The following is a 13,528-nucleotide window of genomic DNA, read 5'->3' on the forward strand; positions in this document are numbered from 1 at the left end:
TCCAGCATTAGCATCAGGTGGAAGACTCCACTCATGAAGGTCCCTGGAGAAGACCTGGAGAAGTTTCAGGAAACAAGGCTACCAATAGCAAAATAATAATATGATTAATTTCATAGCTGAAATGATACACACAAGTGAGCCTGGGCCAGCATGAGCGTCACGAACTCATGCACTGTCTGAAGCTTGCTTTATCTTTCCAAACAAATCGCAGCAACCTTACCCTCACATAAACATCCCGGATTACATTCTTAAGAAATAATAAAGAGGCCTTAGTTGTTACTTGTACCGCAGAGAGGCAAGAAAAAAAGGACTTTGTGACTGGGCTGAGGAACGAATGGAGAGCACATTCAGAGCTGACTCATGAAAGTCAGACAATGACAGAAAAGCAGAGAAAATAAGAAAAAAAAACAGGAACTGAACTGGAAAAAATGAAATTTCTAACAAGGCTACAACCAACAAATGTAATAAACTTGGGCTTTGACTCTGAAAGGTACCTAAACCTGTTGTATACGGCATCGCAGTGAGCTCCCTATGCCTGAAGCCAGGCACAGACTTGATAAAACTGTCAGCAAATCAACCCAAGAGTGTTCTTCAAATCCTTCCTTTAAATTAATGAATGTGGACAGTTGGACACTGATGTTTTCCAGTTAAATACAACAAAACTGGTACTGATTCAGACAGAACAAAGTCCTTTGAACCGATCAAGTGCTTGGTAAGAAAGAACATGGTGATCAGAGGGCTGCTAAGTGGACTCTTGCAATGATTCAATAATGATGGTGTCCTTTTATTTACTGTTTCTGTACCACAGGTAATTTAAGTAAGCAATATGTACTTAGCAATCCAAACCCATCCAATAATCTGCAACTACTGGAAACAATGGGCAATCAAATGACATGAGGGATGAATGAGGAAGGCTATTAAGTTAACAGAGTGGGAATCAGAAGGAAGGGTGTTTCTTCTCCCTTCTCAGGGTCAAGGAGTGTTCCTACCACAGAAGAAAACAGAATGTCATCAGGTGTCATTGCATTAATACATCAGAGAGGCTTCAAGGAAGACGCTCTGCTATCATTTGCAGGACTTTTTTTCTGAAAGCACATTAAATCTGCATTAGCTTGAATGGGGAAAAGGGATGGAATATAAAGGGAGAGGGGGCTGAATTAATATTCATAAGCAACATACTGGAAGAATTCAGAAGTGGGGATTTGAGGGAGCTTGGAACGGGAAAGGAGAAAAAGCCATTAGAACTAGAGACCTCCTGCGTAATATGCTCTGCTCTCAAGCAAGACCTGCAATGTCTCTTCCCCATCCACACTAACCATGGCCCAGCTCTGAACAGCTTTTGGATTCCCCACTCCAGGGCACTCCAGGGAGGAAACTGTTTTGGCTGGAGCTTGCAGAAGCAGGTGGCACTCACCAGCTGGAAGTAATTTTGCACTTGTTGGCACCGCAATGGTTCTTGGACTTACTCTCAGTTTGCATTCAGTGGGGAAGGGAGAATGAGGAGGGAGCAAACAAGTCCTTGGTGGGGTTTAACAGCATCCCAGGCTTCACGGCTGCCTCTTCCAAGCTGGCAATTCTAAGCACGCAGCCGAAGACATAGTGCTTTGAGAAGGTGCTGCATGGATTTGCCAGCGTTGGGGTGAAGGTTTCCCTGTGCTTCCGTTCTCTGCTGTGAGAGCACATCGCCTCTGACACAGCTGCCACTTTAAGGTGGAAACAGTCCTGTGAGCCACATGTTCACAGTGTGGAGGAGGCAGGAAGAGAGGAGAGGAGCATGGCTTACCACCAGGTGTAAGTGATCTCTCTGCAGATGGACAAGCCAGCATCAGAGAGCCCCAAAACACATACCTGTTCCCAGCATCTGTGCTGCCAACTCTGTGTGCATGTGCTTCTCAAACACAAACAGGGGATGCAGCTGGAAAATTCCCAGGGCTACTGCAAAAGCACAGTAGTACAAATACTTCAATTATTACCTTTAACATCATATTTTATCAAAGAAAGGAAGGTGGAATCTGGATACTGTAAATGTGGCAATGCCATTAAGCTGTTTGTCTGAACATAGTTCTTTCTGTCTTCAGAAACCATCTGAGAAATCAAAAGGTAAGCATGGGAGCGGGAACAAAGCAGCTCCCTTCTCCACTGCTCATCACAGCAGAGGGAACTCAAAACTGCAAGAGCATCTCTTCTAGGAGATATAAAAAGTTTTTAAAATGTTGAATTTCTCTCCTTTCTATTTTTTCATTCAGCTGTGCACCATCAAAACCCTTCCATCTGGCATCAGAAATGATTCCTTCAACCTGCAACATATTCCTCTTGCAGTCACTGATACACCCAACAGTCCAGCCCTTGATTTGAAAGGTTTCTTTCATTTCCACATGGCACAAGTGTCTCCATGTGCTACGGTGATGTCGTTGCAAACAATAACTTCACTCTCGGAACCAGCCTTGCACACACACTTGCACAGGGTACAGCAGTCATTTTCCCCCCTCCAGACTCATCTTTCACCACTATCCCTGACAGACACATCCTCCTTGGCAAGGATTAACACTTTGCTAATGAAGTTATTTCATGATCATTTATTATAGCTGGTGTCTATTCTGCCATTTACAACAACCTCTTTTCATCTGCTGTGCTGGAGAAATTTGTCAATGCTACTAATATGAAGGAGTTATATTACAGTGATAGCTACAAATCTATTTACCCCATGTACTACACAAAGGCACAGGTAGGAACTGTCTCTACACTGAAGAGCACTGTTATAGAATCACAGGATAGTTTCAGTTGGAAGGGACCTTAAAACTCATCCAGTTCCAACCCCTGCCACAGGCAGGGACACCTTCCACTAGAGCAGGTTGCTCCAAGCCCCATCCAACCTTGGCTTGAACACTGCTAGGGATGGGGCACACAAGTCACTCAATAAAACAAATAGCTAAAACATTCATATTAAATACTCACATAAATGACTTCCTCTTCACCCACAAGGGATTTTCACAGATTTTTCCTAGAAATTCTTTTAATGTGATGCTACACAATATGCCCAACCTCACTGATACTGTAGGCCAACCTTGAGTTTGTACCAAAAGCATACACAGTAACGCAAAGACATCTCCTGGAAAACCGTCGAGCAGGAGTGAACAGTTACCATCCTGCAGCACAGCTTGTCAGCAACCTCCTCAGTAACGCAAACCGCACTGATATGATAGCCCATGGCAGGGGTGTAGGAACTGTAAGGTCCCTTCCAAGCCAAACCAGTCTGAGATTGCACGAGTCAAAGCACTACTCATCATCATGCGGGATGGCTGGAAACAGCCTTTGCTGGAATGAAGGGTGGATGTGGCATCCACGTCTCTCTGTGGGAGGGAGGGTTCAGAACATCGAGTGAGATGAGATTTCAGGAGGTGAATAAGCTACTGGAGCTGAATGCACATTAAAACCCTCAGGTGCGGCAAAGAGGAAAACATTTGCCCTGATTTTCATTTTGCTTAAACAGATTTACCATTGCTAAAGGAAAATCTGTCAAAAAACAAAACCCCGTCACTCCCTAATGGTGTGAGGACAGCAAGAAGCTAATCATGTTATTCTTATGGACAAGGTGCTCCCAAATATCTGTAACGAAGCATTACAGCACGCATTGCAACTTTACAAGCTCTCATCTAATTCCTTCCGCTGGAACGAGCACACAAAGCCTCCATCCAGCCGCACACACGGCTCCGAGCTCAAGCCTTCAGCAACCTTCCTCTGATGGACACTTTTTTTTTCAGGAAATGACACAGAGACATAGGTAAAAGGTGATTTGGATAGACTGCTGTGTCACAAATTGTCAGGATCTGATTTAAAGACCTTGCCTTTGTCAAGAAAGACAGTTGGGTGTCTGCTTTAAAGAAGTACTGGGAATATTTTCATCAAAGGTTTGAATTGAAAAACAGTGGGAGGTAAATATCCGAGATGTTGCCAAGAAAGACCGCTATATCCGCGCAATTACCATTAACAGGGGACAGCAGTGGTTCAATGAAGTAATTCAATCTGGTGTCCTACATTTTATCAGACAGCAATTTTGAGTTCTGACATAAAAGGCTGAGAAAAAGGATTGGACTCTTTTCTGTGAAATTCAGCCTTAATTCTTGCAATCAGGAGATGTGTTCTCTGCTTCAGGTACAATCCCGCTATCCCTGCAAGCGACTCAAAAGAAGAACATACTAATATTCGCCATAACACTAATCATTCACCCAGGAACAAGCCAGACTTTGGGCAAGTTTTGGAATTGAACAGCACACTAAGGCACTTAACTACACCAGTATCCACTTCTCTGTAAGTTTGATAAGAAGAAAAACATCTATTGTTTAAAAGATTAAACACGGTGATGTAGCCTCAATTAGTAAATGTATCCTTCCAAAATAGGAGAAAATGAGGGAGAGACAGCATTCCTTCAGAAAATGGCAAAATTAAAAGTCTATGGAAGCTCCCACCAAAATAATACCATCACATGGCTTCCTCTCCTCATTAATCCATCCCATGTTGCACTATTTCTTTACATTTCTCCAGAGCACCATATCCCCCATTACTCTGGAGTTAGTAAAATGCCACTAATGGTGATTTCCAAGGTCACCACATTTGCACAGCAGCTCTGCATTTCCTCTCCGCAAGACAGCCCTCAATGGCAGACACAGCTCCCATGCCTGACAGCAGGATGGACCTTCACACCATCTCAGTACAGCACTCAGTGTTTTGGTGTCAACCCAATTAATCACCATCATAAACCCCTTTTTCAGGGAACTCAACAAATTTTATCCTTTCAAGTCCTTCTTACCACAAAGCTTTTTGCCATAATCCCTTCTTTTCTGCACAAGAGTGCAAATTCCACAGATCCTCAGGTTATGTAATGCAGAAATCTTCCACTTACTTTAAACACACATAGGAGAAAATGCTCATTTTATATTTTCCTGAGTAAAGCCTCATCACAAAATACCACCAGCAGACTATCTGCGTCAGAAACAGTCCGGAGCTGCTCTTTCCACTTGGGTCACAGAAAAAACTCCCCTAAATTCAAAACTTCAGTAACAAGAACCAACTGGCTCCTGTTTTGTACCAAGCATGGGCAACCACCTTTGAACAGGATACTAACCCAGGACTATGAACGAAACACTCTGCTCAGGGATTTCACATCCTTTTTCAATTCATGAAATGATGCAGAATCTCCTCTAGAGACCCAATGCTACCTTAAATAGCCAAAATATTAAACATAAATACATTCAATGCTATTGAGCATTCTCTTGTAATGATATGAAACCAAAACCCTTAGAAGATGACGGCTTTGCATATGACAGCTTAACTGCTTGCAATCAAACTAATTTGCGGTGCGATGACCTAAAATGAGTTTAAAAGCATCATAATGCATGTTTAGCAATCAGTGAAGCAATTCTTTATTATTCAGGTTCACATCTGCAATCTGTGTCACATGTTACGGGAAGAGAAAAAAGAGGGGGAACACAAAAAAAGAATTCTTGTGCTTTGCAAGAGATGATGAGCAAAACATGAGCTACAGCTAACATGGGGCATTCGGGAGCAAATTTAGACTGACAGCAAATCTTAAGTATTTCTGTTCCTTATAGAAAACTAATGACCTCTAGAAGAGGGAATTACAAACTGAAAATTAGCTTAGAAATAATCATGTCTTGGTTTTTCTAAATTGATTTTTGAGGAGAAAAATTCATGAGGGAAGTTTACCTGAAATACCATCACAATGTGGACTCAAGGTTTTTAAACTGTAAATGAAGCTAGTTACCAACCACCTGCAACACTGAAGATACTACACAAAAAGCACAGCACTGCTCAATTCCAGTAACTAAAGCAGGAGTGGACTTGGTCAAGGAGAGTGAAGGCCTCCCAAGACAGCCAAGAAGCAAACTCTAGCTCAGCACTCCTCCATCATACGGGTAACTGCTTGGGGACATCACCTCCTGAATCATCAAATGTATCTGGGCTCTATCCTAAAGTAGTTAATCATCACACTGGTCAGACAGAGGATTAAAATGTGTTTCAGCAATGAAGGGGTGAACCTCAAAGACCTGAAACTCTGAAATCTGACCTCAGTTCTGCTTAGCTGGGTATGAAACTGCTGCTGGGCCCTGCTTTCCTTGTTTACGATCTGGACAATATAATTGCACCCAATTCAAAGCAGAACTGTAAGGATTAATAATTTCAATTCAAAGCATTTTATTCTAAAAGCAGAAGCATGCATTAAGGCAGGGTTCTACAATGTGTGAACAACTACTCAGAAGGGCTGCAAAACCAATCAGGCTTTCATCATTCCAGCCCAGATAATTTATTCCTCTCACCTAAACATCCCTCAAATACTGAGTTAATAATATGTGTTTCTCTTAACCTCTAGAAAAATACAGGTTTCTTCTCCAAAGTCAGTTGTTTTGCTTCAGCTGTTCTCATCATGATTAGTAGGATGCTGATGATATACATAAGCTGCTTTTACTGTTCTTGCTTTGATGGCCATATTGTTAGCAAACTCTTTAGTGAGTCTCAGCTCTCCCTAAGAACAACACTACAGTTTACAAATGCTAGAATTAATAGACTTGGGGTAGACTTTATTACATGTAATGTGTTTAGTTGGCAGTGATGTTGCCTCCCTTACAAAAGCTGTTACAATAAACTGCGTTTCAATGGCTCCTGGAAAATACAAGACAACACCTAAAAGCTTTGAGATAAAGAAACACCAGGGTTTCCAGGTCCCACTGCTCCACACCGCATCTGCTCCACTGGGGTCTACAAATACTCATAGGTAATTATGACCCACAGAGATTTCTACTGGGGGTCTTGTCCACTTTTCTCCCATATGAATTTCCTATCAGAATCTCTGTTGTCAGCTTCACTTCTGCAAAGAATGGGCACAGGGAGATTTTAAAGTGGAGCTAAAATGGATTTCAGTATACCCTTCACAATAATAGTTGGTAAAACTAATTACAGGGAGAAAATTGGAGATCACTCATTACCCCATTAAGCAAATTAGGATTTGTTAACAATGATTTATAGTGCCAAACACAGGATAACAACTGTCTTTGCAACTGTATTCACAGGGGACATGACACTTTATTAAGTGTGGTGCCATTTGAACAGCCACCATTGCAGTGCTTTTTGTAGACCTCACAGCATTTCAGGTGGATACACACTTCCACCTAAGCAAAACACATTTGTATGTTTGGCTTCTAAAATGAAGCACTAAAAATAATCGAGCAACTTAACCTACCTGCAAAACCAACTATTTACCAACACCACTGTCTACATGATGTGAAGTAGATTACTGTATCCCATCTGTAACATTAGCTGGTTGAGTATATTAAATCTCTTTTGAATGAGACTTTTGATCTAACCTGTTTCTCTCCTTTGGGAACTAATAGGTCTTACTGTACTCTCCTAGAGTAGAGTCTCTTAACACACTCCCACCAGAGGAGCCTCAACATCACCACAAAGTTGACCACCTCAAGGAACAAAACATAGGCTGCACAGGACCACTGCCATTGCATGACAATGAAGGAAAAATCTACCGGGTTTAAGGACTCTATCCTAGAATATGAGCCTAGAAAATGTGCTGGTATAACTAATTCCACATTTCTTCTGTAAGTTAATGTCTAGGGCAAAAAGCAGTCCTATTGCATAGTGAAATAACTGGCCTTATCTAGGCCAAGTACTGGTTTTCCATCATCTCCCTAGTAATACCACTGGTTCTCCACTTAGTCTCCTTGGGATGAGTTTTTAGAGCTCTGAGTAATGTAATGCAACATTGCACAACACAGTGTCCCAGTGGCATGCTGTAACTACGCAAACATCTGCTGAACTGAACCCACTCAGGGCCAAATTGGATAGCACAACTGATTAGCTAGAGCCGTTGGGAATATGCTCACGATTTATGTTTGTCTGAGTCACCAGCCCATGTGCAAATCACATTTTTCCTTTTTCTTCCTTTTTTTAAGGTGGAGCAAGGGCATTGTTTGGAAAAGAAGTGCCACAGGAGTTAGGTTCTCCCTTCCCAATACTATTTCCATCACTAGCTTGTCACTAAATTTTGTCCAGCACTGAAATATCCACAAACTCTCTGCTTTTTGGGACACAACCTGCTAGCTAAAAATAAGCATTAAGAAATAGGAACAGAAAACCCTCAGAAATTGCCACAAAGACTTGAGGAGCAGATCAATGCAAGGAATGGAATCAAGCTGCCATAAACAGAGAAACTCCAATGGCCAAAGAACCTGCCAATCTTGGGAAATGGGTTTGGCATTTAAAAATACAATAGTCAGTTATTTAGGTTTTGATTTCTGTTCTGATTTGTGCTGCAAACCAGTGAACCACCTGTAACCTTTAATGTGAATCTGCCTGAGTGTGAGACACACACCAAAAAACAGCAATAAACATTCTCCAGAGTAAGAGGAGAGAAAAAGCTTTTGTGATCATCTAAAGTCCAACCATACTCTAAACCATCTCTCTCAAAGACCTGAAATCACAGAGGGTTGGACAACGCTAGAAGCTCACATAATTCAAATTATTTTCAAAGCTAAAAAGCTGGGGTTTTCCCTAAAATTCTAACTCCTTTCCATTTATCTGGTCTGACTTCTGGGAAGACATAATCTACCTTAGGTTCTATCTTTGATGACAGCAACAATTTGCAATGCAACTAATATCAAAGACAACTGGGAGATTTTCCACAAGCATTTAGTTGTGATTCTCAGGGTGCACCAACCACACATCCAATCTTCTTTCACGTGCACCAAACATACACTGGACTGGTCCCATAGAAAACAAGAAAGTCAGGTCAGTGCAAAAGGCTTCCGAGGCGAATTAGAATGATTTTTATCCCTGTTTCTTCTATGACTATTGATTTACCAGTATGTAAAAAGGAAAGGGACGTGTCCACTCTGAGAAGGAGTGCCAAGACCACATTCCAGCAACAAAAACTACAGAACATACCAGCACTTGTGAAAGAAATACAAGTTGTTCCTAACTGAACAAAACTCCTGGAGGTACTTGGAACTCCTTAACAGCTCTGCATCATTAACGCTCACTCAGTGGGTACTTACACTCACGTGCCCTGCTTTGCTGAAGATACCTCATGGGAAAGTCTGTTTTATCACTGGCAGCTCTGATCATCCCAGTTAGGTACGAATGAGGCTGAATCCCTTCGTGGAGATTCCCAGCCCTCTCCATTGACTTCAGAGCAAAGATGGGTTCTCAAAGCAGGCAGAACAAATGCCCACCCCAGAGCAAGTACATTTTCCCCTTACCTACTGCTTTGCAAGGAACACTGATGTAGAGGCAACAAGAATGTAAAAATGCAGTCTCCAACTCTGCCAGTCAGGTATTTACCTAGTTACAACATGAAACTAGGCAAGATTTCAGCCTTCACCACTACTATTGGAAGCACATAATGAATTACTAGGAGGGAACTACGCAAAGACACTACAAAATTGAATTTGTATTACTGGGAGGTGTCAGGTTTCTATAGGCTCCCTATAGAATAAAAGGATCCAAAACTACTTTTTGCTTTGTTGTAGCATCCACAAACACTGCACACACATGACCCACCACTCATCAAACCTGAGTGCTTGGCATAAGCGTGGTTCTTAAAGGAGATTCCAGGTCCAACATTACATACGTGCTAGGTAATATGGTCTAAACACACGAAGGTTCCATCAGTACTTGGATTTAAACAGCAAACACAAGCTACTTAATCCATCCCTGAGTGTTCATTCAATTCTGAATTTGCTTCCATTTGTGGTTCTGCTTTCTGTAGCATATGTGCTTGGATAGTGACTCTATTGTTTATCCATTTTAACTTACCTGGTCGCCTGTGTTCCTTTCATGTGCTACAGTAGGTAGTATTTCACAGTCCAAAGTACAAAATACAGTGATCAATAACTTCCACAGGCAAAAGCTTTATTATTACCTATCAAACTGAAAACTATTTTTGTTATATTTGAGACCAATAAACCTTGTCCTGATGTTCTGTGTTACACTAAGCACAAAAACTAACCATCTTTTCCAGTTAAAAGCTTTGGGGAAAAAGAAGTCAATTTAAGTGCATATTCTTTTGCACTTTGATACTACAATGATTACATTGATCAGAAACACATGCTAATTGGAGCATTCTGAAGCATTTTTCTCATTGTCTGGTACCACAAAACACATCTGGGTTTTATTTGCCCCATGTAAGTTAATAAGAGGACAGACTTTTTCCAAACAATAAGCAAGATAATCCTAAAAACAATTTTCCAAAGTGAAAAGGAAGGAAAAAACCAACCCTCCACGTTTCATCCAAGTCTGTGTAAGTGTAAAAATGACTTTAAGACAGAAACTGAAGGACGTTTTCTATCTATTCGGCTATTAGTAAAGAAAGAATGTTAAAGAAATCTTATTACTGTGACTAGAGATAAGGAACAGCACAGTTAAATATACCATATTAATGGAAACTAATAAGGGATTTCTGGCCCACCTACACAGATCCAAATGAGTGTGATGCAAAGTGCCAATACATTGGCACTAGAGGATGTCAAGCTTCTTCTTGTTACTAAACCCCTAACTCGGGAGAACTGGAAACTTTCAAGCTTTTTACTGGAGCATAGGGGATGTTGACACCTTCCAGATTTTCACTTTACTGGACCAACCCACAGACAGTATGGTGCAAGGGAACAGCAGATGGCTTTTCTTCTGCTACCTCTACTTCCTAAAGACGAAGCTGAACATTGTTCTTAAACCATGCATATTCAGCTCTCACTATAAGGAGAACAAGGTTTATTTAAATACATTTAAGCCTCCCATCCCAGATTATATTTGTCCCATTCCAGAGCATGTCTGTATATGTTCATATGATCTGAATTTTAAGTGCCCAGAGAAAGGAAAGCAATTTGTTCTGAACCATGGAAAGACATTCAAGCTTTAGTCTTAACGCAAAATAAACGTTGAGTCATTTGGTATTATTATTCCCTTCATCCCCTCCCTCTTAAAAACACACGACATAAAACAGGGGAAGTGTTGGAAAAAGAAAATCATTTTTTTCCTGTTTCACAACTTACCTTATATAGATCTGGGCTTTGGTACAATTAGAAGTACCACAAAAGTGTTGTCAACTAATAATGCCCTTTTCAGACCTCACCCCTGGCACCAGCAGAAACAGTCAGTCTGTCAGAAGCCCAATGTAAATACAGCAGGACATGACATTTCTCCAGGTATTAAGCAATTTTGGTGCTTGCATTTTACACTTTATACGTAAGGTCACATGTACCCAGTTTAATCCCATAACTTCCTTATAGGATCACAGACCTCTGTGAAAAAAAAAGACTAAATTTCACCTTGTACTAATGAAGAAAATTACTCTCTGGGAATTTGACAAGAGAGCAACAAAGTTTTCCCATCATGTAATCAAATCCTGTATAGTTTTCTTTTCCCCAGAGTTTGATGAAAAGATAGAAGCAGACTTTGATTATGCTATTAACCACACAGAGAAATGCTATAGAAAAAGTCTGTGTTTTACCCACCTGTTTTTGGACATACATAATGCTCTATTTCTCCTACAGATATTATAAAGGCAGAAAAGAAGTGCTTGGAGAATACGACACAGGTTACCAGTGAAACAGAGTATGAGCAATTTAAATACAAATCTGGAAAGAAAATAAACAGTGCATTGGATTGACTGGAAAACAGTTTTCACTCCCAAATTTATCTGTGCAAGTAAAATGCATACTGATGAATGTGGGAATAAACAGATAGAAAGGTAGCAATATAGACTCTTAAATCAATGAAGGGGCATGCAAATAAATAACAAAAGCAGACTGATCAATTATCAAACCAGCTGGGGCCTGATCCTCTTCTCATGACATTAAATGCAAATCTAGCATAAATACAATACAAACAAGCTGTGTTTTCCCAAATGATCTGTGAGACATGGGGCTTGTAACCAACACATGGAAATCACTGTGTCACGTTCTCCGGTCTGTGGTACACAGGAGGTGAGACAAGAATGCCAAAAGAAACTCTTTGAAGTCTGTGCATCAGTGAGAACCAGTACATGATGAAATTAAGACCCTACCATCTCAGATTAGAGAGCTGGTAGGACCGCGGTTCATTTTACTTGGTATAATTGTGCAAATTAAATACCGTTGGAATGTATGTAGTAATTAATATGACACCTGATTAGTTCAGGAAAACGCTGACCACCATGTCTGAAATATTACTTACAATGCATTTGTGGAGGAAGAAATAGAAAAAGAGAGGTTAACCTATCAAGTAGACTGAGATTGGTTATTTATTCCTGTTTCCATATAATAAGGCACTTTGGTTTCAGGAGTAATGTTATGCTGTTCAGAGGCAATGTGTTAAAGCTGAGATACACTTACAAAGTAGCCTGTTCCCAAGCTGGAAGGAGCTGAGCTCTGCAATAAAACACAAAGACAAAGTGGAAAGTCAGTGATGGTTTTTAACACGTTCCAATCCACACAGCTCATTACCAGCCCTTTCCAAGCTTTTCATCACTACATCACAGCACCAATGTGCTGCCCCTTGTCATCTGCTACTGAAACAAACATGGTGTTGCTTAATTTTTCCCTTTACATCTCTCAACGACTCGGAGATGGTAACGTGCTATTTACTGAATTCCAAGCTTCTGCGGTGGACGTAATTGCCAATTTATTTGACAGGCAGCTGGGTAATGAATTAATGATGGCATTTCGCCCTGCACTGAGACTAAACAGACACTCATCAACCAGCCTCCCTGACATGCTGACATTCAATGCCCTGGACTCCAGCTACTCAGCTTTGTGGCCACAAAGGGGCAGGCGGGAGGGGGGAAAGGAAAAAAAACATAGACTGACTTCAAAACAAAAAGCCCAGTGGGTTTGGATGACTTTTGCAGTGTCTGACCTGTTTGCCAATTTATTCCCGAAAGGCCCAAGTTAGTACACACATAGTGCTTTCCTAAAATGAGACATTTTGTAAACATAATTAGTAGTCTGAAATGTAAAGAACATGTGGGCACAGGGAAGCTGCTCCACTCACTGCACCACTGCCTGGAGAAGGCAGTCACTACAGCTTCCCCTTTGGATGGCCACAGTCTTTGACAAACCAAAGGGTTTTAAAAGAAAAGAGTAAGACAAACAAGCAATATCTACAGTGAGAAATAGATTTCAAAACTCAAACCCATAAAAATAATTAAAACTAATATTACCACCATGAAAAATACTTGAAAGGTTTAAATGCTTAAAAAAAATGCATCATGACAATCAGGTTAAGTGGGACACAATCACAACCTCTGCATTCACAGGAATTAAGGAGATAAAGGGGGTTGTTTCATTTTTCATCTAAGCAATAGGGATTACACAGCAGGTTCTCTTAGAGCCATGGTGAGAGACCTAACCACCCCAGTCCTGATCCAGGTCACTGCCTCCTACATTAAAGGGTCAACAGTTTCCAACACTACAGCCCCGTCACACCCGAAGCACTCAAGCCAGGCTGCTCAACAGACAAGGAAGCAAAT

The 13,528-nt window shown here is 41.0% G+C and overlaps 1 protein-coding gene across 9 annotated transcripts in view; it reads right to left on the reverse strand.

Annotated features, from left to right (window-relative positions):
* Window positions 1-13,528, reverse strand: part of AUTS2 (activator of transcription and developmental regulator AUTS2) — a 733,350-nt gene that overhangs the window by 379,036 nt on the left and 340,786 nt on the right. For all 9 annotated transcript variants that reach the window (XM_057410696.1, XM_057410700.1, XM_057410698.1 and 6 more), the window contains one exon: window positions 12,393-12,428. In XM_057410696.1, coding sequence (XP_057266679.1) covers window positions 12,393-12,428 — 36 coding nt within the window. The remainder of the gene's footprint in view (window positions 1-12,392; window positions 12,429-13,528) is intronic.

Source organism: Pezoporus wallicus, unplaced genomic scaffold (assembly GCF_028554395.1).
Source record: "Pezoporus wallicus isolate ANWC-B61680 ecotype Strahan unplaced genomic scaffold, APGP_CSIRO_Pwel_v1 contig_8705, whole genome shotgun sequence".
Taxonomy (NCBI): Eukaryota; Metazoa; Chordata; class Aves; order Psittaciformes; family Psittacidae; genus Pezoporus; species Pezoporus wallicus.